We start from the raw sequence: 25,386 nt of genomic DNA on the forward strand, positions 1-25,386 counted from the left end.
CAGTCATGATAAGATGGGATGACGTGTTCTTGAATCTTCAGATTTAGTATTTGGTATTGGAAATGGCTGCATCATACCATCAGTTTCATAAAGGGAGAGAATTCCTTTTCTTACTTTCACTTCTAGTTTGAAGTTGAAGAATCGGTAAAGAGTTCTGCTATGTTCAACTTGTGGGTTTTTTTCTAGCATGTAATTTATGTAAGTGGATCTAATACTTAATTTTGTTGCCTTTTCCATGAACTGAAGCTGGCAGCCAAGAACTGTAGTTACTGATTTTTTAAAAAATTTCTTGAAACTACTTTATTTCCTTTGAAAGTACAGAGGAAGGTGCAAATTTTATTTTCTTTAATGATGATCAACAAAGTTTTTGAAATTTTTTTTTTTCTTCTTCGTTAAGGGCAGGGCACTGTGGTTTACCTACTAAGAAAGCTCCATTAGACATTTTTTCTGAAAGCTTTTTCTGTAATTCAGGAGCAAAACTTGGCACCCTTTGAGATTTTTTTTTTGTTGATGCAGTCTTTTGCTTTTGTGTTATTTGGTAATGCAGTGCAATTTAAAATGCTTGAAAATGTAGTTTTAATCTTATTTCGGCCTTTTGTAAGAAGATCCCTAATATTCAGAAATCAAATTTTGAAGTGAGAGGGTGTTTTTCCATGTACAAATTCTACAAAGAGGCTTTAGAATAGCCCTACTCAGAATTTGAAGGATGTTCAATTAATATTTAATATATAAGTAATTTTCTACATGAGATTTCTTCCCCAAACTTTATTTTTGGATTGGTAAAAAACCCCAAGCGCCACGTAACAGTATTATGGCAAAAGACCATATGCTTACATCTGTTTGTTAATAACAGTGTATTGTTGCAGGTTTTGGCAGATAAACATGGCAATGCCTTGTGGTTGAATGAAAGAGAATGCTCCATTCAAAGGAGAAACCAGAAGGTTGTGGAGGAAGCACCAAGGTGTGTATTCTTGATGCAGCAGTAGTAACTGAAAGCACTTTTGGAAGCCCTCTGGTTCTATTTATTGTCCAAATGCGAGCAAATTTTATTCTATTAAAAAGCACAAAGAAAATAAATTTTTGTTACAGTCATTTGACTATAATGCAATTTTGATGTTCTTGAGGGTGTTTTGATTTTACTTTACAGTGTCTTTCTATAAGAAAACTGGTATTGTGTAATTAATTTTTTTCATGATCTTGTATAAAATGGATTTGGATCTTACCAATCCACTGTATGTGGTATGGCTTGGTTTATATATGTGAGACTCTACTTTGATATTCACTTTTGGATATAAAAGTCAAGTAAAATATGAAATAAGTATGAATTTTGCCACAGATACAGGTATTTGCCTGCTAGATTAATTGTGCAAAGGCCATCTAATACTGTATATTTCCATTTGAATTGGAATATGTAATACAAGATACTCTGCAGCACTTTTAGTACTGTTCATGGTAGTGAACTAGCGATATAGATGTCTAGTATCTCAAAAGTGCAAAATTATTTTAATCTTACTGGTTTAATGTGAAGCTGAAATACCTTGCTGCTATGCAAGATATGACCTTGCTGTGGTTTCTGTTGCATAGTAGTCATCAGAGAATACATGTATAAAAAGGGCAGCAAGAAATTCTGATTTCAGAAAGGCAGACATGGGTATATTACCAATGTAATATGTTCACCAGCTGGGATGAGTTTGCTGTATTTTTTTATACCACAGAACTATGTGATGGAACAATTTGGGACGTGAGGAAAAGCACATCACCCAAATGGCATTTCTTTACAGGTGCCTCATTAGTTAATGTTGATCACAATTGCAGGACTGCCACTGTTTAGCCTATATTTTAAATAAAAGGACAATGCTTAAATCTAAAGATACAAATTGACTTAAAAATGCTTCCTACTAGTGCTTATGGATTTCTTGAAAGCTTTATGCTGCTTATGCCTAAAGATCTTACTGTATTATTGTGGAAAGTGAGTATTTCAGGTCCTGATATAATGCACATGTGCATAAAAGAGGAATATCTTCTGCCTCATGAGAATATGTAAGGCAATGCATGTAATTCCTGCCTGTTCCTTCTCCATGCCTGTGGTCAATTAAAGTGGCATGATAAGTCTTTCTCTCACCAGCCAGCTGTGATCAGAGTGTTTTCTTTCATCAGAAATACCAGCCTTTTAACTTCTTGGGTTTCTCTCTTGCAGTTGCCAGTAAGTTTTCTCATTCCCTTCTATAACCCTGCAAGAGTGTGGGCAAGTCAGTAGCTTCCAAATTTTGGCATGAAAACTTTTCTTCCTTTTTATTGCTGAATGTTTTAGACTCTGCCAGACTTCTGCTGGCAGCTTTGAAAGCCTTACCTGCCTTACAGCCACTTGTACTTGGCTGCAGAATCCATTAACTTTTAAAGGGTTACAGCAGTTGCAGATAAACAGGACACTAACTTCTGTAAGACACCAGAGAGACCCTAAATCCTCAAATTAATCCTTCCTGTGAATGCTGTTTCAGTTTGATTGCTTAACGACTCCTGGACTCACCTCTTCTGGTATGGCTGGATGAAGGAAATAGACTGTCCTCTTTTCTCCTTTTTTAAATGGTAGATGCTATTAAGAACTCTGAGATAGGTAAAACCTTTTTCTTTCAAGAGGCCTGGGAGATAGAGATGTTATGGGCTACGTTGTTTTTTTTTTTTGGGTCCTTTGGACAATTTAGGGCTTTTGACATTGGCCTTGTTTCATGCCTTTTTTTATTTACTCTATTATGATGGCATTTTCCTAAGTGTCTAATTTAGGGGACTGAGGGCCTTTTGGCTTGGAGAGTAACCTATGATTTTCTTAAAGCTAACTCTGCAGCTGCTGAACTTATCTATATGGGGTCATTTAGCATTTGTATCTCTAGTTTTCCTAGGGACGTTTAGTCTTTTGTTAAAATCAAACAAACAAAATAACCAAACAAAAAAACCTCTTGGGGAGAGAAACCCCTTTAGTTCACACACTGAGGCTACAGTATTCAAGGAACCCCTGGTGTTCATGGTGGTCAATCCCCCAGATTCATATAGGAGACCAAAAACTTTGCTTGTACCCTTTTTACATGGTGAGTTTCACATGTGAGTTGTTCCCTCTGTTTGGGGAAGCATAGACAATAAGACACATCCAGTCATCACTAGTTTTTTAGTTTGTGCTTGCAAAGTTAATGAGTTTCTAGTGATGTACCGTAATTTTATCTGCTTCTACTTTCACACATTTATGGATATGCCGTTGTCTTCTAATTTCACAGAGGCTGACATTTAAAGAGATGAGTGATTTGAGTGTCATTTAATAGTGTTGTTTCTTAGGTGAGTTTTTGTTCCTCAACTGCCCAAGGTCTTCTCTGTTAGTTTTCACAGAGTTGCCATGAGACACTGTACTTTGGCAAGAAAAAAATACAAAGGTGTGGTTGTCTGCTGGAGTGGTTAATAAGAGATGAGGAGAAACAAGGCCTATAAGTTTATCAGAAAATCCATGTGTCCTTTGAGATTAATTAAAGTTTAAATGCACAAGAGTATTAACTGACAACCTATTCAATCCTATTGGAGTAGTAACTCAGAGGAGTGCTCTGAAACTTTACTTTGGTAAGCACATGTGTCCTATCTAACAATTTTTGAACCTGTTAGAAGCTTCTTAAAGCACTTAAATTTGCCTCACCACTTGTATTAGGAATACTCATCTGTTCAGAGGCACTGAAAGTTTGAATGAATATATATAGGCAGGAACTTAGCAAGAAGGTGCATTATTGAATTAGACTCTATCTATAGGTTTTCCTTAGAGTTGTTATGAATATATGTGTGTCAGACTCTACATTTCCCTCACTGTCTAGAAATCCTTGAAGGATTTTGGGTTAAGAGAAGTGTGAGCCTGTTCTGACTGTGCATGTGATTCAGAGGTGGGCACCATTTAGATGGGAGAGCAGAACTGTGTGCTCAAGTCCTTTAGCCTATTTATGCCCATGGTCTGGTAGTACATAATGAATATTTCAAAGGATAATGTTTTGTGTAGGTAAGTAATTTTTTAAACAAGCAATATGCTTGGAGCAGGGAAGCTGACTTCGACATTTAGAAAATTGAGGTTTATTCCCCAGTGTGGTAGAATCTTCAGAGGAAGGGTAAGTGCTATTGATCATTTATTTTTTGTCCAAACTGTGCTGTAAGTTTCCACTGATGGTGTAACTGTTTGTATTTTTCAAAATCTCAGCTTTATCTGGGTGTGAAGACGATAGGGATATTTTGGGAAAACTTACCTGATGAACTAGAAGCGGAGAAATAACATCTTCCCATGTAGTTCATCTCCCTGGCTGTAGAAACAAAGGGAAAAATTGATTGTATTCCTTTTGATCAACTTTACAATAACTTGATGAAGGTCTTGTGAATGAAATTTCAGGTCTGATTTTTTTTCTTTTTGATACTTTTATTTTGTAAACACTTATTTTTGCGGTAGCATTTGTGCTGCCATAGGAGCTGTTTGTCTAAAGAAAAACGGGTGTATGTGTGAGAAAAAGATTTGAAGTCAGGTTAGAAATGCTGGGTTTTCAAGTGATGCCTAATTAGACTAGAGAAGAGTTATCTTGGTTGTAAAAAGTGCATGGTTAAAAAAGGGAGAAACAATGTATTTGAAAGGTAAAGCATTAGAGGGCAATATGAAAACTTTGGTTAATTAACCTAGCCAATGGTAGGGATGATCCAGTTATTTCAGAGTGTGAAGTGGCTTAACTGTGTGGCAGAGATCAAATTTAGCAATGTGACACCTGTGTTCCATTCTCTGGCTACAGCAGGAGGTGAACAGTGAGATCTCAGACCTACATTTAAAAAGTACAGGGAAGACGCCACTGTAATGAAGGGGAGTAACTGTCTTTCATCTGTATGAGAAGTAATAATGGTTATTCTAGAAACAGTGTATAGAGCTGATATTGAGAATGTTTTGTTCTTCATAAGCCACTCATTGAGCTTTCCTGATCAAAGCCCTGCAGAAGCTCCACACTGAATTATGGAATGTTGATTTCATGTAATACATTATCATCTTACTGAATCAAAATAAGAAATAATATGAAACTATTTTACATTTACTAGTGCCTGTTCTTATAGGTATGACACAGTTTTTATGTCTTCTGATATTCCCTTTGATCTGATGAGAATGAGATTTGACTTACTTTTCCTGTTGGTCCCATTGTTTGCCAAGAAAGAAATTTTTTCCTAAATACTGATAACCTGCTTTATGGTCCATCAGAGTCTGCCTGTGTGGGCACTGGAAGGACTGAGGTGTGAAGTAGCACTTTCCCAGTAAAGAAAAGGATTCTGCCGTCTCCTACTTTGCCTAGATACTTGCTCACTTCTTGTGTCATGTCAAATATGGTTCGTTGTGGCTGAAGTCTCTAGCTCTTCTGTGAATTCAGGTGAAAACCTGAAAAAAAGTGAAAAACACCACAGTAAGTGCTGAATGATAAATCCTGAAAGGTTAGTCCCACCACTGGCTTCTGCCTGAGTGCAGTCTGGGGCTCCAGATGGAGCTTTACTGGCTTTGAAGCCACTTTAGATAGGTGAGGGCTCCTGATTGCTCCTTTGCAGAATTAAGCCCACTGTTGAAGTCATCTTGAGAAATATGCTGAGTGCTTGGTGTTTTAGTTTTAAAGAGTAACTTACTGGTAGGGTAGAAGTGATTGTTTATTCCCTTGCAAAAGTAATTTGTAAATGATAGCTAAGTTACGTTCCTAATGTAAGTCCAAACAGAAATATAAATAGTAAGTGTATTTACAAGCTTATGTAAAATGAATAGCTACATGTTCTTTAATTGAAAAATCAATGTATCAGGTTAAGGGGCAGCTGGTTTCAAGGCTTTGGTGGAATACCACAGAAATATGTCTATATGTATGTATATACCACAAACACATATATAGATAATTAATCTGCATAGGTTAATCTAAATATGAATTTTAGGTACATACAAGTGTAATAGGCAAAATGTTTTACTTCCAGAGTCTTTTGATTCACTGGCCCAGTGGAAGTTGTGGGGTGCCCTCCTAGAGTGAGGGACATTGGTGTTTGGGCAGTTTTCACAGTGGCTCCCAAGGTGGTAGTTGAGCTGCTCCTTGGCTGCCCTTGAGTGTGTCCAAGATTTGTGGAAAAGAATGTTTTGCAATTAGTGTGGATAATAAATATTTCTTCTAAGATTGTATTGGTTTGTTATGTCTTATTTTAATTTAATTTGCATTATTTTAGATCTCGCTGTTCTAAGAGTGTTGTGTTCTGTTATTTTATATTTTAGAGAGTATGGTTATTTATCCTGAATTTCCTGTACATTATTGTACAGGAATTGTAAAGCATGCAGTGTATCTAGCAGTATAAGGGCAATATAAATGTGAAGACATACGTTTGACAGTCTTGACATGTTTTCATAACTTCAATAATGATGCTGCCCTCTTTTGACTATAGTTTAAACAGAGTCAATGATAGAATAATTATTATTTTTTAAACTTAAAAAGTAATTGTTTCTTTATTGTAGCACTTTTCTAGACCCTGAAACTCGAAGAGCAATGGGAGAACAAGCAGTAGCTCTTGCCAAAGCAGTAAAGTATTCATCTGCTGGAACAGTAGAATTCCTTGTGGACTCCAGTAAGAATTTCTACTTCTTGGAAATGAATACTAGGCTTCAGGTAAGAAAAACAACTCTTCAGATTCAAAAAAGTGTTATTTAAATAAACAGACCATAACCTTCTCCCATATTTGAGGGTGTGCTCCTGCAAAGATTTAAACATAAGTATCTTGATGCATGTGAGTACTTCCTGCTGAACTTAAAAGATCTACCCCCTGAAAAGATCTACTCACATAAGTGTTCCTATGGAAGACTTTGCTCAGTGAGCCTTTGCACAGCACTCAAGTAAATGTTCAGAGCTTTTGCTGTTTGTTACACTTGACCTAAAGACCTTGCAAAAGGTCACTGGTAAGTGCCACTGTGAGTTCACAGTAAGTGGCTAGCCACTGTGCTCTGAGGCTTTCCTGACGCCTACTGGTCCCTGAAGTTTCTTTCTTATTTTTTATACTTTGATGATCACTTGCTGAGGTTCTCTATGAGGGTGATTGGAACTATATGTGAGCAATAAAACACTAGCAATCTGCATATGATTGAAATTGTGACTTGAATGCAATTATGTAAAAAGCATGCTGACATGATGTAGGATTTTTGTGATAATTTATGTAGTCAGTAGAAACTGTTCTAATGTACACTGCAAGTGAACAGATGAACCCCTCTACCACTTTTTTGACTGTTTGATGGATTTCTGGTCATTAGCTAAGAAAATAAGTGTATAACTTGGATATTCTTGAAGACGAGAAGAGTGTTCAGCTTGTAAGCAAGTCCATTCTGTTGCCTTTATCCTTTTTTTCACTTTGTTAAATAACACCAGAAAGACTGAAATGTGGAATCAAGCACCAGTTTGGTAAGCTTCCCATTCTGTTCTGGCTACATTTCATTAGGGCTATGTCCTGTGTGCTGCTTGTACATGTGGGCAAGTATATAGCATAAGGAGATCCTCATAATCTGATATCTTTGCATGGCCTTATGTAATAGCTGGGTAAACTTATGATTTAGGTGAGTTTATGCTTTGGGTAAAGAAGTTAAAGAGAATTTGGGGTTAAAGAGAATCTTCTGTGCCAGGAGAAGACTGCTGGTAATTTTTTTCTTGCCTTACAGGATGGCAGTGGTTTTTGAATTAGCCATGACAGTTACTTAATGTGCCTTTGCTAGGCACTCTCAGGTCCACCTTAGATTCAGTTAGAGGGAGTGGTGGTTAATGGCAATGTATTATGAAGAAATCTCTCATTTTGGTCATATTTTTACACTTTCTCCCCCATCTTGTAGTTTTTGAGCCAACATTTCTTCAGTGACTTGATGTTCTTGTTTACATAGAAGAAAATTAATTTATGGTTTTCTTCATAACCCACCAGAACTTCAATACCATTTCCTTGCTATAGTATTATTGACCATAAGTTCCTAGTTGGAATTAGTGATGGAATATCCTTGTACTCCTTTTTGTGGGTTTTTAATTTTGTAATTGTTAAACACAATTTAATTATTGTGTTTCAAATTCCTTGCTGTTGTGCAGTGTCTTTCCCTGCAATATACACTGGTACATGTTTATAGTCCCAAATTTCTAAGGTCTCCACATAGAAAGAAAGAAAGCTTTTACAATTCCATCTTTAAGGACTTTAGACTCCTTTTGAAATACAGCCTAAGCAGTTTGACAATCCCCTAAAATAGCAGACTCATTCTTTCTAACTCTTAAAGTGATTTACTAATCTTACTATCTTGTTTAGATGTTCTCTACTTCCTCTATCCTGACTGTGCATTATCTCCAATTAGAATTTCAGCTTGAGTCTGAAGTAGTTTTCTCTGATTTTTCCCCAGTCTTACCCAGTTGATCTCTCACTTCTCCCAAATCTCAAGATTTACTTTCTGTTCAGACAATAGTTATGCAATTACTGTATTGTACTTGCTCCCTACTATTAAGAGCCAAACCTAGAAACTCTGCTGAAGCTTCTCCAGCTTTAACTTCAGGACTCTGGTAGTCTCTAAATGTCCCTATATTGCTTCAGTCTTTTTTTTTTTCTTCCTTTTACATCTTTACATCTCCTCACGGTGATCAGTGACTAACAGATTCACTTGCCTTGTTTTTGCTGAACACTCCACAGCTGGAAAAGCTTTCCAAAATGGTGGGTGTCTGATCCATAAATGATCCTCTCAAGATATTTGTCAGCATGCATTAGGTACAGCTGTCTGTCAACATCATCAGAACATTTCTACTAAATTATGCAGTTTTCTATCTGTTTTAATGTTTCAGTCTCTGATCAGATCACTGTAGCATTTTTATTTTAGATATAGACGTCAGAATATACTTGCTAACTAAACTATGCTCAGTATTTTGCACTGCCTGTTGATTTCTCCCCTCCCTCCCTCTGGTGTATATTTTGGATGCCCTTCAGTCTTTCTGGTAGATTATATTAAAGTAATCAGAGTTGTATTGTTACTATGTTTTTTTTGGGGGCTCTTTGGGAATATACCTTTTCTGTCATACAGTTACACAAAAGAAGTGTAAATAGCACCTTGAAGTTTGTCTTTTATTTAGTTTTCAAATGTTGCTGCAATACTATACAAGATTGGGAAGCAGAAGAAAATTGGTGGATCAGCTCCATTGTGTCTCTTGTATGCTACACAAATTTGTTACAGATGTTTTACTGCTTCTAAGTGATTCAGCTAGAATGGCTTATTATTTGCTGTTGGCAATGTCCTTTTTGTTGTATCTGCTTTTCTGCCATCTTTCAGAGGCTAGCTGCTAAGTATGAGATATAAGATTGGATAATTGCATAGTAAAATTAGTTGTTCTTACTTTCCACAAGAGAATGTAGAGATGTCTGCCCTAGCAGCTACCAGAGAACTTCTGTGTTATTCAGTATCTTTTAAGGCAGTTACCACTGCTAAAATTGAGGCAGACTAGATGTTGAATATGATTTTTTATAGCTGCTTATAGTGTAGTGTTTTATGTTGTCTAATTGTCATCAGCTTAATCAAGGGCAGTCATGGTCCAAAACAACTTATCAAGAGCTTTGCAATAAATACAAAGTTTCTGACCCCTTAGATTGATAGCCTTTCTGGCTTCCAAGTTATGTTAATATCTCTTAAGGTACTTTAGAAGTGCTGGATTTCACCAGAAAAGGTGAAAAAAGAGAAACATTGAGAAATGTACAGTGAGTGATGTGAATTGAGTGCTTACCCCAATACAATTGGGATGTTTGTGTCTCAGGCCTGTTCCCAACCTTCTGCCTCCCTCATGAGTTGTGAGATTTAAGTAATGTGTGAGTACTCCCTTCCTCCTCAAAATGTGACTGAATTTGCTTAGTGTAGTTGAAAAGATAATGTGTAGACTGGAGCTGAGAAATACGATAATTTCAGTAGCTGTGGATTTTCTCCTCATGTGTCAGTTTGAGTATTTTTGTCACAACTTTTTAGGAAATAAAAATTAATTTTGTAGAACAATCTGATGTGTTTGTGAGAGATTTGCTGAGACCAAATGGCATACCTATGTTTTTAGTTTACAGCTGTCACGAGAGTATTTTATGTAAATGTTTTTAAGTTCTTTTAAAGTAACTTGATTCTTAGGCATAAAGTGAAGGTAAGTAACCTTCCATAGACCTATAAAACATTACCCAGTGCTAAGACTTTTGTTTATCACTTTCTGGGTTTTCATCAGATTTTACTGACCTTTGGAAAATTATATATTCCAGAGCATTCTCTTTGTGCAAAACTGGCTGTGACTAGTGCAAAACATGGGAAGAATTTTTACATGCAGCATGTCTTTCCTTCTCATGTTTGTTCACCCATGAAAATATAAAAATAATGGTTGGAAAATGTCTAAAAGTAGGTAGAAATGCTGTTGCAGATGGCTTGGAGCTCCATTGCTTATAAACTCGAGGTTCTAACAGCCTCTTAATGGTATCTCTCTATTCTGTTGCTCATCACCAATTGGCACCTGCTTCATGTTTGCTTAGTGAAGGATATTAGTGCTGGAAAATACTGCAGCTGTACTATATACATAATAGTATCAACAAATTACAAATAGCAAAGAGATGAGCTGAGTCCAGATTGCTAGCTAAAGCCACAGAGAGGTGGTGACTTTGGTATCTATAACAGAGCCATGGGATGGCGAGCAGTGATCTTGCTGTCTTGGTTGTGCATAGCTGCCTGGAGGATGACTTGTGATACATGGGCAGGAGTATGGGAGCAGAGAAAGGGGCTGTCAGGAGTTAGAGGAGTAGATTTCTATGAAGTCAGAATGGAGGGATTTCAAAGTAAAGTCTCAAGCTACTGTTTCTGCTGTTTGCTGAGACTCTTCATATTTCTTAATACTGGAATCTTGTTTTACTGTGACAAACACTTTGCTTCAGTCATTTCAGATAGTCTAACGAAGAGTGTCAGATGGTAAAGACTTTCAATTGCTGCTAACCTGGGCTGAATTTGAACTACTGACCTAAAGGTGAAAGGTCTCTTATCCCATTACCAATCCACTAAGCCCACCAGAATCCATTCTGCACACAGTTTATACCAGCTGTTCATGGCCAGTTTTAGAACCGAAAGAAAAGGTGATTTTGCTGCCAAACAACACTTCTTCACACAAGAGGGTCAGCCGACAACAGTTAACCAAATTTTTGCCACATTCTTGCCTCCTAATGCAACTTCCATTATGTATCTGCTGGTTGTCTGCTTTTCAGGCTTCCCAAAAGAACTACAGAAAAGCATTGCTAATTGTTGTTGACAGAAGAGAACAACATTGTTTGTGTAAGTCATTGAATCTGAAAGATGCCATTAACAGTGCTGCCAAGGCATGGAGTGATATCTTAGAGACGACATTCCCCTGTAACTCTCATAAAATACTATTAAAAAAAGTAGAGAAAGAGGAGACTACTTAATAAGTAGAGACACAAAAGGTCGTTCTTCAAAGGGTACATTAGTTTCTTTGCTTTGGTGAATTTGATGTAAAGCGGACCAAAGAATAGCTGCAGTGTTACCAGAGCCATCTTGAATGGAGTATTCTGAAAAGCTTTTAATACTGCAGCTAAATACAGTAAAAGCAGGAATTACATCTTTAGGAAAGGAAATAGTCATTTTGTAGATAGTTTCTTTATTTTCTTACATGGAGTATGTAGTAGAAAGGAAATAGTGTAGAATTACTCAATTTCAAGAAATTTTTTTGAAGTGCAGGATGTTAATTGAGAAAATTATGTTGAAATTGTGATCTAATTAACTTGTTGAACTAAAGTGTGTGCTATTTGTCTAAAAAAAAGAGAAGATTCAGAATTCATAGGTCACATAAGATGTGTCTGTCCCATACAATGTAGAAACAAATCCTTGCAAAAGAAAATTGAGAACTGTGACTGTGCATTTGTTTTTATTTCTACATCTTACTTGGGAAACAATAAAAGAAGTCTATCTGAACATCTTAGCTGATGGAAATTTTTGTACTCTTGTTGCCTTCAGTTCTTCAATTGTATACTAGTAAGTCAGGGAACAAACAGCAAATGTTGTTATATAGGATGTCTGTAGTTAGTCAGTTATATATTCCTGCTTTCAATTAATTCTGTACATTAATCCAACCATTGTCTGTTTTTCAGTAGCCGTTATGAAAAGCTGTTTTTTGCTGTGTGCTCCCAAACCCCATGTACATGTGAACTGTTTTGCAAAAAAGATGTGACCCCAGCGTGCTCCTGCTCATAACAGTCAGGAAGCTTGCATGCCTGAAGAGCAGAACATGTGTGCACCTCTGTTGCTGTTCAGTTCTCTGAAATAGAAACCGGGCTTACTGAAATACAGGGGGTTGAGAAGCATCTGTAAGTTGGTGCTTTTGGGTCAATTGATACTGGATTTGGCTGCAGGAGCAAAGCCTATGGGACTCCAGGTGAATCACATTTCCTGGAAACTGAGGTGTATGTTGAAAGTTAGTTTTGAGATTATTTATCTGAATGTAAAGGGGTATATGACACCAACTAGGGACTTACAGTAGTAGGGGTGACATAGGCTGTAGTTTTAAGTCTACTGAAATTTAGATTTTCTTGGCTGATGTGGCGTGCTTGAATGTTCCAACTGGTGTGTGAGTAACTTGACGCCTTATACACACAGGGACAAGAGCAGTCTTTGAGTGTCCAGAAGTGTTTGCTGTGAGATCTGAGTACCTTGATAATTTTGAGAAAAATGTGTCCCAGAATTATTCCCCTGAATATAAGGAAAGCAGTCATCACTAATTTAACTCTTAGCTCCAAGTGTCCATAAAAACTGCATGACTGTTTTTGTAGCTGTGGATGAACCCCAGTATGGTAAAGCTTTAAAACCACTGGCAGTCACAGAACAGGAGGAGAATTAGGAGCCTTTCCATACTATTCTGGTGATGGATGCTAACTGGCCTTTACCATCTATAAACTGGGACGTAATTATTATTTTCTGACAAGCTTTGCCACTAGTTTATCTTGCTGTGTAAATGGGAAGGGGCTAGTGAAGCAAAACCACTTGCAATGCTCGTGGTTGCTGTGATATGTCTTAAGAGCAGTAGATCCAGTATGAAGGGGAAGTACTCTCCCTTTACTCTGTATAGCTATTGCTGGTCATAGCAGGTACAGCTTTGTGGACTTGAAAGCAGGAACATAAGTGGCATTTTACAGAGAGTTAAGACTTTTTAAAGGAGGTATATATCATTCTTATGTGCATTGAAATGATGATTTGTTATTAACTGTTTATGAGCAGACTTGGTGTAAGTAAAGGAACTGATAGTAAAGGTGTTACTTTTGGCAGCTAATTAATTGAGAGTTCTCGCTGATCAATTTTTTCTGCCTGTCCTGTTGAGAATAAGGTACAGCTGCCTTGATACAGCTATGATCTGTAGATTGCTGGCTGCTGACATGTCTGGTTTTGCCCTTTGTGTTGAAGGCAGCAATAATGTGTGAATGTAGCCACTATCATGTAACCATACCAACACTGTCTCTTTAATGGCTGGGGTTCACTGGCAACATCTTGGATCAGTTGACTTCAAAACTGAGTGTGGCCTAAAGCTAAAGGAGTTAATCAGCTGAGTGAGATTCAGCTCCATTTGTGAGCAAACTTTCATTCATCTTGTCAAACATTTGGTACTTGATTTAGTCTCCGTATAGTAGCAAGCAAAGGCTGTTGATGGAGAAGGGATATAGCATAAAATGAATAGAAGAAAATACAACTGGCAGGCATAATAAAGATGGCACCTGAAATAGAAAGTGGAAAAGAGGGAAGTGATTGAAGTCTAGCTTTGAAGAGTGATTTTATAAGAGATACAATTACTTTAGTCAATTGGCTGTTATAATTGTAGAGATTTCAAGATTAAAGTTCTTTTCTACCCTTTTTTGGTCATCTGGTGGTCTTAATGAATATTAAAATGCATTTAAAATGTGCTTGATACCCCAAATTAATGCTATGATTGGAATTGTCTGTGTTATGCCTAAATAGTATTAGTTGAAACAGAGTCCTAGAATAAAGTAGGACAACTTCTCCCCATCCCAAAAAAATAAAAAATCAACATTTTTTCCTATACATATTTTCTGAATGCTGTTTTGTGTGGAGACACAAAGGGAGTATTTTGAAGAAACAGAAGAAAATATTGACCAAGTCAAAGATCTGTATTGAAGAATGGATTAAATAAATGTTTGTGAGTCGTAAGAACCAAACAACAAAAATATTTTTCTTTTCAGAGACATTCCATCTTATTTTGATCATCAACAATAAAACTGAAAACAACAATGAAGCTATTGAATCTGGAATGCCAATTGCTATCCAAGAAAAATGGCAGTATAACTAAATAATGCAAATGTCTTTGGAAAAATAAAGAGTATTTTAATTATCAGGAATGTTAAAATTCCAAACATGTTCTCAACTCAAAGGTAATCTTTTAAAACTTAAATTCCAAAGTAGGAAAATAAGTTCTGTCGTCCAAATATGAATGTGTGATAAGTAACTTTCTATTAAAACTTAGGGATTTTTAATAGAAACTTCAAGTTTTAATGGAAATTGAATTGCTTCAATTTAACACTGCAGGATAGACACTGAGATGTTTCATAGATTCTCAAAATACTGTTATTAAGCTTGACATGCTGGAGAGTATCATGTGTTAGATAGAATCAAGATTGAATCCCAAAGGTACATCCTTAAACTGTATAATCAGATTCCCATTTCAATGTCACTTTTGTCCTTCAAAGAATAGGTGCTTGTTTCAGTGATGATTTGTCATTAAAATTATGTCAAAATGTCTTAAAATGTTGTTGAAACTCTAAACAAACTCACAGCACACACAGGGCTAATTATGGATGCCATCTGTTTATTTTTACAAAGCTTTTTTTCTTAAAGACCAAAGCATCTACTTGTTCTGGTATGCCAGAATGTTGTTATAATGACTGAATGTTTTCCTTAATACTATATACTTGAAGGAAGAAAGACAAGTGGTTTGGTCAGTGACCTTTTCCTGTGTCAGAAAAGGTACATAGTATGACATCTCACGTTAAACAGTTGCAAATGTCTTTTCTTGAGGTAAAGGTATTTTGCCCCTTGGAGCACAAACACTTTATAACAAAAATGGGAGTTCTGTCACGATTTCTATATGGAAGGTGGTATAGCTGTTCCTGTGTGAAGAATGTGCTTTTAGCATGCCTACCTGTTACCTGATCAATCTGGTGGTGATCAGAGGAACCACCTTGGCTGCTTTTTATGTCCTATGCCTAGTTAAAGGCTTTTTAAAGTTGATCAGCATGCTTGTTTCTCTGCCCACGTGGAGGCAGAAGCGTGTGCATGTGCGTATGCGCCCCCACGTCCGCATGCTCATGCGCGCATCCCGCGTGAGCGCGAGCGGCGGCAGTTCCCAGGGCAGCGTCTTCCAAAGCCGTTAGCGGCAATTTGCTGAGCGCGCAGAGCCGCTCTGCTGGTCCAGCCCAGCTATTGTGCATGCTAAGCACTAAACAGATCAGTCTGGAGGAGGGGGGAAGAAAAAATTGAAGGATCCATCTGCTCATTTCTGCTACACTGCGCTGATGCAAGATTACGCTAATCTGGTTGCTTGTCAGGACAGGTTAGTGAAAGAAGGCGAATGGGTGAGATATAGGCTACGCCGGTTCTGTGGAAAATTGGTAGTGGCTCCTGTATGTGCCATGTTAAGTGTAGCAGAATGGGTTGATTATCAGCTACTTTGAGATTTTCAGTTAAAATATAGTTATGGCTACAGTGTGAGTCTCTTCAAAATGGGATTGAATGGAAAAAGCTTCCAAACAAAGAAAAATTAACTCGTTGTCATCAGATGCTTTTGAATTTTAAAATAAGTGGAAAAAACCCGCAACCAAACAAAAAATCCTTTCAAACCCCCAAATCCTCCCGGGTCACCTCTCTAGTTTTCCTTTTGTATGATGCTCTGAGTTATTGTAATCTGCTAATTATTTCTTTGCATTTTCCATGCAAAGACATCAGTTGCTGGAGTTTAGGTAGATTTCTTTTTGTGGAAAAAGACCAAAATAGAAATATACTCTCTCTCTTCTTTGGCCAGTTGAGCTTGTTTATCTGTGTTTGTTTACAGAGAGGTGCTTTTGTTTTTTGTTGCTTTTTGTTACCTACTGATTGACAGTTCTTGACCTTGCAGGTTGAACATCCCGTCACAGAATGCATTACCGGCCTGGACTTGGTCCAAGAAATGATCCGTGTTGCTAAGGGTTACCCTCTCAGGCACAAACAGGCTGATATTCCCATCAATGGCTGGGCGGTTGAATGTCGAGTTTATGCTGAGGTAAATGAGTGGTAATGGGGAGGAGGGGGTAGGTGGTTGAATTGTGGCGTAATAATACCCAGGTGTGGATAGATGCCAAGGTGAAACCAAGGAATATCATATAAAAGTCATGATTTAGAGCGTGTAACATGAATGGTTAATGAGGCTTTGTAGAATTGTCAAGTTCCTATTTTTTAATTAAAAAGATGATGTGTGTTTCAACATAGCTTTTTCCTGAAAATTGAAAGTAAAGATGGTAAGAGGTAAGCAAATATCATTAGAAATAAGCCTGCGTGTTCAATTCACATTTAATGATGCTGGAGTTATTTACCAGAGTTAACTTCTCTTTCCAGGTCTCTGAAACATGTAGTAGAAACTTGTTGACTTAAAAAGACAGTTGAAATTTGATGTCTTTCAGATTTTTTGTTGTTTTATTAAAACTTTCGAAAAGGTTGTTGAAAAACCAAGTTACGCATCTTCTGAAACTACAGTTTATAGCACATTCCAAAACAATAACTATAATTGTGGTATGAGTCTTTATCTCACCTTAAAGAAGCTTATGAATGTTTAAATCTCATTTTAAAGCACTTTCAAGACATTTTGAGGTAATGGCTTTTTGTTGTCACTTTTGATTCATGAAAATGAAAATTTGTTAAGTTTAAAAAAAAAAAAAAGTCATTGAATCACAGAGTGGTTTGGGTTGGAGAGGACCTTGAAGATGATCTAGTCCCAACCCCCCTGCAATGGGTCTTCTGCTAGACCAGGCTGCTCAGTGCTTTATCCAGTCTGGCATTGTGCATTTTCAGGGATGGGGGCTGGAAATCATGCCTTTCTTCCTTCATTCAGTTTCAGGAACATTTTAGGTAACTCTGCATTTCAAAATAAATTCAGCACCTTGAAACATTTTTTCCCTTCCTTAACTGTTAGGAATTTTGTTACCTAGACCATCTTATTTGATGTTAGTTTTTTTTTTTTTTTTTTTCTCCCCGTTCATGACTTGCACATAACTTCCAAACTGCTCTACTAATTCCAGGTTGTACAGAGTATTTTGATAAAGAATAAATATTTGCCCTGTGACTGGCATGGAAGCTATTCTGAGTTTCAGTAGTCTTTACCCTGAAGTAACTGATGCTTGGGCTTTTTATTTTGTTCAGCTTGAGTCCCGTCACAATTATAAGTAATGAATCCAGCTACTTTGCCATGGATTAGGTTATTCTGCAGGCCATATATTTATGTATATTCCTATTAAGTTTATATTGGTGTTGCATTATGTATATTAATATAGGAGGTTTCCAGTGGAATAAAGATCAGTTTGACTTCTTAAGATAATGGAAATTCTAATTGCCCTTTTTATCTCTGGAAATTTTTTCTTATGCTTTCTTTTCAAGCCTGGCCTCCTGAATACTTTCCCATCCCTCTTCCAAGTGTAGCTAATGAAAATGCCATCTTTGTATATTTTATTTCACTATATTGTAACTGGATGCAGAACACTTAGTTTCTTTTTAACTGATGGAAGAGATTTTATATACTTCCATTTCTTTATTTGGAGTTGTGGGGGCAGGTGGATGAAGAAATGTTCTTTGACACAAGTAATTCTGGGCAAGAAAACAGAGTCATTCCAGTAGCAGTTTCTGTTATACTTAAAGCTTTTTAAACATGATCTGCTCCACATCTGTAAATGCTTAATGCTTTCTCATGTTGAATTTTTTTTCCAGGACCCCTACAAATCTTTTGGCCTGCCATCCATTGGTAAACTGTCTCAGTATCAGGAGCCATTGCATGTGCCAAGCGTAAGTAACTGTTCTGGTTTTTGTAGGTGCTGAGTGTCTCTATATAAAGACTATAAGTACTCAGCAGCTTTGTAAAACAAGGCTTTTTTCTAGCTATTTGCTAGACTGGGGACAGGACATGGCAGTACTGATTTGTGCAACCTGAAAATCTTAAAAGTGAACAGTCCTAAACTGGGTTAAAATTGTTCAGATTGGGTATAACAGGAAACCAATACGTGTTAAAATAGTTCCTTCTATAACTTTCAGTGTAAGTTTTTCAAACACAGCTTTAGTAAATGTACTTGTGGTTGTTAGAAATGATGGTACACTCTAAGTATAGAGAACAGTAGTGAGAAATTGCCAGTGCTTTTTGTTTAGCTTTGTAGACTTTAAAGAAGAGTTATTTGTAGACTTTAAAGACAGTTGTTATTACGTGTTTCAGGATACAGCCTAACTATATAAAATAGGTGTTTAACAAACAGTGTTTTCTGCTGGGTGTAAAGAGCAAATACACTGCCTTTCTGTAAAATCAAGGTAGTCTTAAATTATAAGTGCACATATACACGAATGACACTGTGTCAGTGCAATGATGAGACTGTACCATCTGTGAACGCAATTATTCAGTCTGATTGCTTGCACGGAAAATACTGAGAGATTACAGGAGGAATCTTAAATGTGGAGTTGTTATTGGATATATGATTTATTTCGCTTTTTAAATTGTTTTTGCCCGTGTACTTTCCAAAGGGACCTGACCCTTTCTGGTCTTTAAGGCTTCATGCTGTGTTCAAAGCCTGAAAGCAGAAAAAAATTGTGAAGATCTAAAAGGCATTATGTGCTCTTAAAGAGGAGATGAGGGAAAAAGGTATCACTGGATGTATCTAAACTTCTTTTTAATGAAACAAAGAGTGTATTTAATAAGAATTTATAATGAGTACTCCAGTGGTTGTTAGAAGTTTTCACCATGTTGTAATAGCTAACACGATGTCAAACATTTTGCCCTTGCAAGTTTTTGCAATTTGCAATTTTCCAAACGTGAGACCTGTTGAAAGTACAAGTGATAATGGACAAACTATACCCCCTACAGTCTTTGTCCCACCAAATCTTTCTTCAATTAATGCTGCAGCAGGAGTTTTATGTAATAACATTTGCGCTTGTGAGCCATCCATACAAAGAAAAAACAATTAAAATGCCTTAAATGTTCTGCTTACTGCTGTTATTTGCTTGTGTGAATGTTGCATGTCAGCTAAATGGACCACGGAATAGATAAAGTGATTGGGTGTAGGAGAGTGCACACTAAGCTTTGTCTATCATTATTGCTGGGAGCAATCAAATTGATGCCAGCAGGACAGTAGACGCGTTGACAGCTGTAATTATGTATCTCCATGGTGATCACTTTTGGCCTGTCATGGAGGCCCATGAGTCCCCTCCCTTGCAAGCATTTAATCAGATTGGGCTGTCACTTGTCAGGTAGACGGGGTGGGCTGGGAGTTGTGCTTAGGGGGAGAGGTGAATTGAAAATGAAGGGTGGGAGATGCCTGATTGCTTCACGTAGTCCATCGTGGTACCAAAGAAAGAGATTTTAATTACACTGGAGGCTTCAGAGCAATGGTTTGAGGAGCTCATATGGAGTCTCTAGGCTTTCTCTTCCTGTTTGCTTCCACCGTCATATTAAAAAATAGAAAAACTATTTTTATGTAGACACTCGTGATTTGGTGTCTTAATACATCTATTTCTGCTACCATAACTAATTTCTCTTCTGAGAGCATCATGCTGCTAAGAACAAAATTAATATGGCTAAAAAGGTACAGCGTTACAGGCCCATTGTGCCATGGTGTGTGTTTTCTGCATTTGAGATTATAGAATTGTCAACAATTTGGCTTGAGAAAAATTAGCAGAGACTTGTAGTGTGTCACAGCAAGTTCAGCTTATGTATATTGCCAAATGTATTTGCAATTCATTTCTTCTGTGTCTCAAGTTGGCTCTGATAGCCTACCATGCCTGTGTGCCAGCTGCTCATGCTGGTGGAGCTGGTGAGCGTGGCTGTGTGAGAGCTTTGGCTTAGCCATAGGGAGCAATATGATGGCTATTTTTGTGTCACGTAGTTGGTAATTTCCTTAGAACATGATGGTCATAAGTACCAAATTTATTTTATCTTTGATAATAAAGCTTAAAACAGGTGACTATAAACCGTCCCCTTATGTGTGATAGTGAGCTTTGATGTTTGGTGCTCCTACACAACCTGTTCTGCTATATCTGGAGAGTTCCAGCATTGTTCTCTGTCAGTATGAGCAGCAGTCTGGTGTTTTGATGACTCTTACCAGGAAAAGAAAATTCTTAGACTCAGATATAGCAAAGAATTGAGAAATTCTAGAATCTGTTTGTGTTCCTAAGTGGAGTTTGATGCATTAAGAGTTCATTGCAGGACTGAGACACAGACTGTGCTTCCCCCTTTCCTGTCCTCCCCCCTAAGCATTTTTCATTCATTTTGCTGTTGTCCTAATGTAATAATACATGAGGATAGTACAACAGCAATAAAGTGTGAAGGCTGTAATATGAATGAGCTCTAGGCTACAACAGGACCTTTAACCCTAGCTTTTCCTAAATATCTTAAATACTGAGAAAAAGAAAGGAACTATATTAAACAAAAGTAAATGCTGGAGGTCTAATAAATATTGCTATTATTTATCAAGTTCAGCACATTATAGTGAGTATCTGTTGAATTAGGGTTTCTTCTTCATCCCATATTCATTAAGTTCTGTCACACCATATAGTTTATAAAATCACCTACTGTTACCAGGCTCTGAAAATGTAAGCACCACAGGGAGAATTGAAGATAGTATAAATGTATTTCTTTTTTGCTGTCATTTTTTCAGTCATCTTGAGTTTATTTTATGAAAATTAACTTCCATAGAGGACTCCAGATATTTTTGAAGGAAGTTATGCAGTATTTTAAGTAGTTTATATTCACTGTAGCCTTTTCAAGATATTGTAGTTAGAGAAAAATGTGAATTTTGTAGTGGTCGTATACATGTGTTGTATATAACAGAAACATAGAGCCAGGCAGAGCATATAGTTGGTAGCCTCAGAAATCTTAGTTAACTTTAGGGTCTGACTAACCTGCTTATTGTGGGTCTGAATCATGCCTTTCATGTTTTTGCTTTGTCAAAAGATGACATATATGTGTCAATACTTACTTATGCATATGTAAAGCACCCTGAATGCTTGTGTGCAATCACTTTATAGGTTCTGCTTCAGAGACAAAAGTTACAGTACAATTCAAGTATGTGTGGAGTATGTATGTCATACCTTGTCTTATGTACATATTTATTGAGTATTAAAAGAATTATTGTGGGCAGGGGATTTATCTGGACGTGAGTAGGTAAATAAATTCTTTGATTTAAATGTGAGAACATGTGCATTGACTTTATACATAGGCAGCCATTCTGTGAGATGGTTTAGCAGCTGGAAGAAAGGAAGCTGCAGAATACACTGCATGTTTTTTCTGCAATCATGACATGTCTGAACTATCAGTGGCTAATGTTAAATGTACCTGATGTGAGTAGTGGGGAGCCCAGTTAAGCACAGATAAAGCACATTCAGATAAGATGCTATTAAAGTGGTACAGAAGCAATACTGCTTTTATGTGTGAATAAGTATAGAAATAATATGTAAATATGTAAATATAAATATATGAATACAAATATGTGAATAAGTAAAATTCTTCTTAAAATAAATATAATGTCCTAAAAACTAGTCAGACAATGTTTCTCACTAAAAAAAAGTGAATACACCTGCTAGGGTATATTTTTATGTCATTTGGATAATAAAGTCATCATCATGCCCTCATGTGGATTCTCTAGACAAGAGGTTCTACATGTGGTCCCTTGATAATTGCCTAAATTAAAATATTAAAGGCCTAACAGCCGTTGCATTGACCTTTTTCTGCCTTGCTGCAGACAGATGAGCTGCTGTTTATTACAAAGGTTCCTTCCCACAGGTGAAGATTTAAGTGAGATTCCAGGACCCTCTTCCCACTCTCTTCACAACGCAGTATATTGGAGCCCTGCTGTTTCAACAGCTTTGATTAGAGCCCTCCATCCTTATGATCCCCAGAATGCATTTATCACTTGAGTTATTTTGATTAGTTTTAAAAAAATATTTCGGATTCCAGTGCTCAAAACCAGCAATTTAATAAATATTTATTCCCCAGAAATTGCTCATTTGAAAAGTTTTAGATGGCTAACCTCATTGTTACAGTGATGAAATCAAACTGAGAGATGAAAACAAGAATCAGCAATATACAAACTAACTTGTTGGCTGGTTAACAGCAATCAGCCTCTTCAAAAGAAATTTTTGAACTCGTGTTATTTTTTTCCATGAATATTGCAGAATCAGAGATTTAATTGGGGCTGTGTCCTTACAAAGCAAAGCCATGGAAAAAGCTGTGTAAACATTAAAGCCTCGGGGGAAGAGCAGCAACAGAAAAAAAAATGTTTAACAGTTGAGAGGGTGAGACAGAGAAGGAAAGTGTTACAGACATGAAAACCATAGGCTCAGTATTTCTATGGAGCTGATAAGCAGAGCTCCAAAGTTCCTGCTGAATGCTCCCTACTTCTATTCCTACTGAAGCCCTTGGAAGGGCAGTAGCAGAACATGAGGGATGTGATTACATATAGATGCAGAAAGGGTGTGATTATAAGGGTCATCCCTCATGCCAGGTGTCAGTCAGAAAAATAATTACAATTCTATTTTATTGCAGGGATTAAATCAGAACTGAATGTGTTTAGAGTTGAAGCAAGTGTAACACAGCTGAAATTCTTAGATTGGATTTACGGTGTTTACTGTGCATTCTAGAGAACAAAAGAGAATTTTGACTATGAACTCAAGATTGCAGTCAAGTTTCTCATAAAGGAGAGACTAATTTGCAAGTGTTTTTGCTAGTGAAGAAAAAAAGCTTCCCTTCCCTCCTCCCAGATTCTCTGAAAGCAAATAATTATTCTGGTCTTCCCAGAGGGAAAAATGTATGTGATAAGCTTTGTGGGATTTATGGTTTAAGGCTGATGGGTAGATTTTATCCTCATGTTGAAATTTTTTTCCCAGTAATATATAATTATTTTTACTTCTTATTTTTGAAGGTACGTGTTGACAGTGGTATACAGCAAGGAAGTGACATTAGCATTTATTACGATCCCATGATCTCAAAAGTGAGTTGATTATTATTTCTCAATATTTTAAAGGTATGAAGTACTGATTTTTGACATGTGTCTTTTAAATGAGAGAAAGCATATTAAAAGATTGGTAAATCAGTATTTTAAAGGTGCCAGGCATAACATGCCTCAAGGGAATGTGAAAGAAGTGAAGGAATATGTGGAGTAGAAGAAATCTAGTGTCACCTCTACATAAAATTCTTTTACCTTTTGAAACTGTGATTATTTTTATTGCAGTGTCTAATTATTAAGATTTTGATTTAAATACCAGCCTTTATTGTCTGACTTAGATACTACCTGTCAGTAGTTCTGGCTTCCAAAAAGAAACATTGAAAGAAATGCTTGATAGTGTCTCTTAGTATTAGTTCTTATTCATCAGGAATATTGTAAAATATTGTAAAATTAAAATATGATATGATAGAATTTAGTCCTCAAAAAATAGTATCTTAACATTTTGTTGGGCATTAGGAATCTGGCAAGTCAGCTTGAATATTGAACTTCTCATCTGATTTTTCTGAGAGCTTGTTTAGATGCTTGAAGTTTTATGAAGAAAAGTGATTGGCCTTCTTTCATTGAATGGGGTTAAGAGACTTAGCTTTTTCTTGATGTTTCAGGGAGCCTTTGTAGCACAAATACAGTAATGATCAAGAAATTGTTTTATGTCTGCAGAAGTTCTGCAAACCTATTTAATTTTTAAATGCTATTCAAATTCTAGAGACAAACATCTAATATCTAGTTAATGTAAATAACTTTTTTTTTTCTTTAGCTGATTACCTATGGCTCTAATAGAGCTGAAGCATTGAAAAGAATGGAAGAGGCTTTGGACAACTACGTAATTCGAGGTAACTAGAGAAGTTTGGATTCCTAGTGTGATAGGCTGTCATCTGTTTCAAGAAAACAGCTTGAAAATGTAGTAATTAGCAAATTGAGTAAAGTTCCCACTTCTTAAGTGCAAATTAAAACAGGAAAAGCTTGTGTTAATTAAGCTGAGAAGATACATCAACTCTAAGGAGACTTTTTTTGCTCCATTTTTCTTTTGCATATTGTAAGATAAATATTTAAATAACTTTCTTAAAACTCATACTTCTCACTGAATGGTAGCATGTAATTGATTTATTATGTTGTAAAGGGGGGAAAAAAGCCATTTTAATACATTGATTGCAATTAAATATTTTCACAATGCAGTAGTTGATTGTGTATATATATGTTTCTCTTATTTTCGAGGTCATTGTTTAGGCAGATACAGATGTAGGCTGTTGATCAGCATGTGTTTCAGCTCTTGCTCACTGATTGCATAGGAGATGCAGTTATTCTTCCAGGCTTTCCAGGCAGCAGGGGTAAATCAGCCTTGACCACTTTCACTCTTTTAAAGTTTTGGTGAGGGGAAGTCATTTTGTGTGGGAGAAATTTTTAGGTTTTCCTCTGTGTCTTATGGAAAATACGAAGGACAATTCAGGATAAGAGATGTAAAAAATTATGTGAAATTTCTGTAAAACTTGGTTTGGCTCTAATGCTGGGCTGCTGAATGGTACAGTTGCCCTGTCAAACTCAAAAGATTTATCTGTCTAAGGGAAAATGAACATCTCTCTTCCACAGTGTAGTTAGATACATGGTAGGATTAGCCATTGTAAATGAACTGCTAACTCTAACATAGATTTATAATGGTGCAATTTGAGTCATTAGACTATTGCAGTACAATGTACTGATGTAAACCCCTGCTGTATAACAGCTGAGTAAATTTATATGACTGAGAAATTTATACTGCTACAGTTAGATTGATGTGAGGTAGGATTTGTTGGTGTTGTTTTTAATGGAGACAGGCTCTGGATTCACACTGTTGTATTGATAGCAAGTGATGCTAGAAGTATTTTATTTAATGAGAATATTGCAAATGTATATGGAGCATTGTCTTTTATTGTGCATAACATGGGATGGAAACTGGTAGTTTGTGCTTTGGTCTTTTGCACAGATGTACCTAATAACAGTTCCACAGGTTATAAATACTGAGGTTATGAGACCTTACACCTGAAAAGTACTAGTTTGTATTCTTGATGTTTTTACAGCCTTTTTAATAGTATGGAT

General features: G+C 36.6%; 1 protein-coding gene across 1 annotated transcript in view; it reads left to right on the forward strand.

The window, feature by feature from the left end:
- PCCA (propionyl-CoA carboxylase subunit alpha) overlaps positions 1-25,386 on the forward strand; it is a 267,652-nt gene that overhangs the window by 96,892 nt on the left and 145,374 nt on the right. The window contains exons 11-16 of the mRNA XM_056498008.1: positions 867-961; positions 6,521-6,671; positions 16,206-16,349; positions 18,044-18,118; positions 23,233-23,301; positions 24,071-24,146. Coding sequence (XP_056353983.1) covers positions 867-961; positions 6,521-6,671; positions 16,206-16,349; positions 18,044-18,118; positions 23,233-23,301; positions 24,071-24,146 — 610 coding nt within the window. The remainder of the gene's footprint in view (positions 1-866; positions 962-6,520; positions 6,672-16,205; positions 16,350-18,043; positions 18,119-23,232; positions 23,302-24,070; positions 24,147-25,386) is intronic.

This window comes from Oenanthe melanoleuca, chromosome 1 (assembly GCF_029582105.1).
Source record: "Oenanthe melanoleuca isolate GR-GAL-2019-014 chromosome 1, OMel1.0, whole genome shotgun sequence".
NCBI classification, from domain to species: domain Eukaryota; kingdom Metazoa; phylum Chordata; class Aves; order Passeriformes; family Muscicapidae; genus Oenanthe; species Oenanthe melanoleuca.